The following is a 3,167-nucleotide window of genomic DNA, read 5'->3' on the forward strand; positions in this document are numbered from 1 at the left end:
ATCCAGACACCTTAGACTTGAGTCCAAATACTTAAGACCTTTCTTGGACTTGAATCCAGACACCTTAGACTTGAGTCTAGATACTTAAGACCTTTCTTGGACTTGAATCCAGACACCTTAGACTTGAGTCCAGATACTTAAGACCTTTCTTGGACTTGAATCCAGACACCTTAGACTTAAGTCCAGATACTTGAGACCTGTCTTGGAATGGAATCCAGGGACTTGAGATCTGTCTAAGACTTAAGTCCAGATACTTGAGATCCAGATCTGACTTGAACTTGAACACACAGATCTTTGACTTGAGTCCAGATACTTGAGACTTGTTTTGGACTTGAATCCAGAGACCATAGACTTGAATTGAGGGACTTGAAACCTGTTTTATACTTTGACTCCAGAGACTTAAAAGAGTTAAGTGTAGATACTGAAGATATAGATCTGACTTGAACTTGAATCCAGTCACCTTAAACTTGAGTCCAGGGAGTTGCGACCTGTCTTGAACTTGCGTCCAGAGACTTAAAGACTTGACATCTAGATCTGACTTAGATTTTAATCCAGATAAATTAGACTAGAGTCCAGAGATCTAGATCTGACTTGAATCTTTGGACTTAGACATAAGTCCAAAGACTTGAAACCTATCTTGAACTTGAATCCAGACATCTTAGACTTGAGTCCAACGACTTTAGACATGTCTTGGACTTGAATACAAAGATTTAAGACTTGAGTCTGCAGACTCAAGACTTGGACTTTGAAAATGCGATTTACAAACATCTCTGTTTAATCTTAAAACTTCACAGTATAACAAAGCCGATAAACATGTAAACACCCTTGTCATTGGTTTAATCTCAGGATCCCTTCATCTTCATCATTCGGCTTCCCATCATGCTCTACTGCTGCTGGATTGGTTGATCTCCGTCACCACCGTGGCTACAGTGGAGAGCGGCGTGGAGTATAGACGCCATGCTCTGTAGGCCGGCCAACAGGCAGCGCCAGCTGAAGCGCAAAGCTTTTCCAGCATTCTGCACCAAAGAAGAAGAGAACATGAATATAGTTAGTTGAACACTGGACACTTTTTAAAATCCTGCTGAGTGAAATGATGGATAAAGAACCAAAGGATGTTTGAATTCAGCAAACTGCAGCAGAGCAAACTGTTAGAACTGAGAACTTTTTATGTTCTGCAAATCTTTTCTGCTAAGATCTCCGTTTTGTGTTTCCTTTTTAATCATACTATCTTCTCTCCTCTGACCAATGAGGTCTGTCATGAGGTAAATATGAAATAACATTTTATAAAGTTTTATTTTGAAAGTACAACGAAAGCTTTTATTTAAAAATTTGGACCTGTTTCCTGTCCCTTTGTGTTTCTTTCACGTCCAAAATTCACGTGTTAATTTAGAGGAAATGGAACTCCAGCGTTACTTAGGGTTGCGTAGGGTAATGTTGCGTAGCGGAACATTGCGTAGGGTAGCGTTGCATAGCCTGACATTGCGTAGCGTAATGTTGCGTAGCGTAACATTGCGTAGCGTAGCGTAACGTTGCGTAGCGTAACGTTGCGTAGCGTAACGTTGCGTAGCGTAACCTTGCGTAGCGGAACATTGCGTAGCGGAACATTGCGTAGGGTAGCGTTGCATAGCCTAACATTGCGTAGCGTAACGTTGCGTAGCGTAACGTTGCGTAACGTTGCGTAGCGTAACGTTGCGTAGCGGAACGTTGCGTAGCGGAACGTTGCGTAGCGGAACATTGCGTAGCATAACGTTGCGTAGCGTAACGTTGCGTAGTGGAACATTGCGTAGCGGAACATTGCGTAGCGGAACATTGCGTAGGGTAGCGTTGTGTATTGGAACGTTGCGTAGCATAACATTGCGTAGGGTAGCGTTGCATAGCCTAACATTGCGTAGCGTAATGTTGCGTAGCGTAACATTGGGTAGTGTAACAATGCGTATCGTAACGTTGCATAGCGTTGCCCAGTGTTGTGTAGGGTTGCGTTGCGTAGTGTAGTGTTGTGTAGCATTGTGTAGCGTTGCATTGTGTGGGGCTGCATTGCGTTGCGTAGTGTAGTGTTTCGTAGCGTTGCGTAGCGGAACATTGCGTAGGGTAGCGTTGTGTAGCGGAACGTTGCATAGCGTTGCCCAGTGTTGCGTAGGGTTGCGTTGCATAGTGTTGTGTTGTGTAGCGTTGCGTAGCGTAACATTGCGTAGGGTGGCGTTGTGTAGCGTAACGTTGCATAGCGTTGCCCAGTGTTGCATAGGGTTGCGTTGCATAGTGTTGTGTTGTGTAGCGTTGCGTAGCGTAACATTGCGTAGGGTGGCGTTGTGTAGCGTAACATTGTGTAGCGTAACGTTGCATAGCGTTGCCCAGTGTTGCGTAGGGTTGCGTTGCATAGTGTAGCGTTGCGTAGCGTTGCGCTGTGTAACGTTGCATAGCATAAATTTGCCTTGTGTAACGCTATGTTACATAGCGCTGGGTTGCATAGCATAGCATTGTGTAGCGTAGCGTAGCATTGCGTAGCAAAAATCAAAACACAACTTGGGTTGTGGGCCATTCAGGGTAAACATTTTATAACACACTAAAACTAAATTGTTAAAACTTTAAAAACATAACTTTTTAACATACCTGTAAATAATAAAAAGGCGGGAATATTATTCCAGAATAAATCAACTTAAATCTTAAATAACTTTCAATATTTTTCTCTCCATAAAATATATATTTTCAAAATGATACAAATTAGAAATAAGCTAAATATAACATTAGGACATTATTAATAATGAAATAAAATTATCTGGAGGGCTGGATCTGGCCCCCGGGCCTTTACTTAGACACGTGCATTAGTGGGAGTTCAGAACTCTAAATACTAATTATTATGACAAAAAAACATATTAAGATATTTTTTATTAATATTTTCAATTATAAAACTTTTCTTAACTTTACAGTTACAATTTTTTGAAAGGATTAATAATATAATTCAGTCTAGGAAATATTTTTAATAGAGTATCAATATATTTTTGCTCTCATCACCAACATGGAAGTAAAAATCTACTGACACCTAGCGTCCATAAGTGGTATTGCACTTGATTGCCATCTTAACATACAGATGATTTATTAAACTTTCATTGTAGCTATTAAACAAACATCTGTCAGAAGGCTTTTGTTACACAGTCCAAGGTTTCAAGCAC

General features: G+C 40.9%; 1 protein-coding gene across 5 annotated transcripts in view; it reads right to left on the minus strand.

The window, feature by feature from the left end:
- Positions 1–3,167, minus strand: part of LOC112156839 (uncharacterized protein C1orf115) — an 8,473-nt gene that overhangs the window by 4,334 nt on the left and 972 nt on the right. The window contains exon 2 of one of the 5 annotated variants that reach the window (XR_004948963.1): positions 11–1,016. The exons of 2 other annotated variants lie outside the window; for them this stretch is intronic. Coding sequence is in view for 1 of the 3 variants with exons in the window: in XM_024289231.2 (XP_024144999.1) it covers positions 885–1,016 (132 nt within the window). In the remaining 2 variants the exon portion in view is untranslated. Of the gene's footprint in view, positions 1–10; positions 1,017–3,167 lie in introns of those variants that run through there. 2 more of the 5 variants (XR_004948962.1, XM_024289231.2) reach the window with 2 other exon arrangements.

This window comes from Oryzias melastigma, linkage group LG2 (assembly GCF_002922805.2).
Source record: "Oryzias melastigma strain HK-1 linkage group LG2, ASM292280v2, whole genome shotgun sequence".
Taxonomy (NCBI): Eukaryota; Metazoa; Chordata; class Actinopteri; order Beloniformes; family Adrianichthyidae; genus Oryzias; species Oryzias melastigma.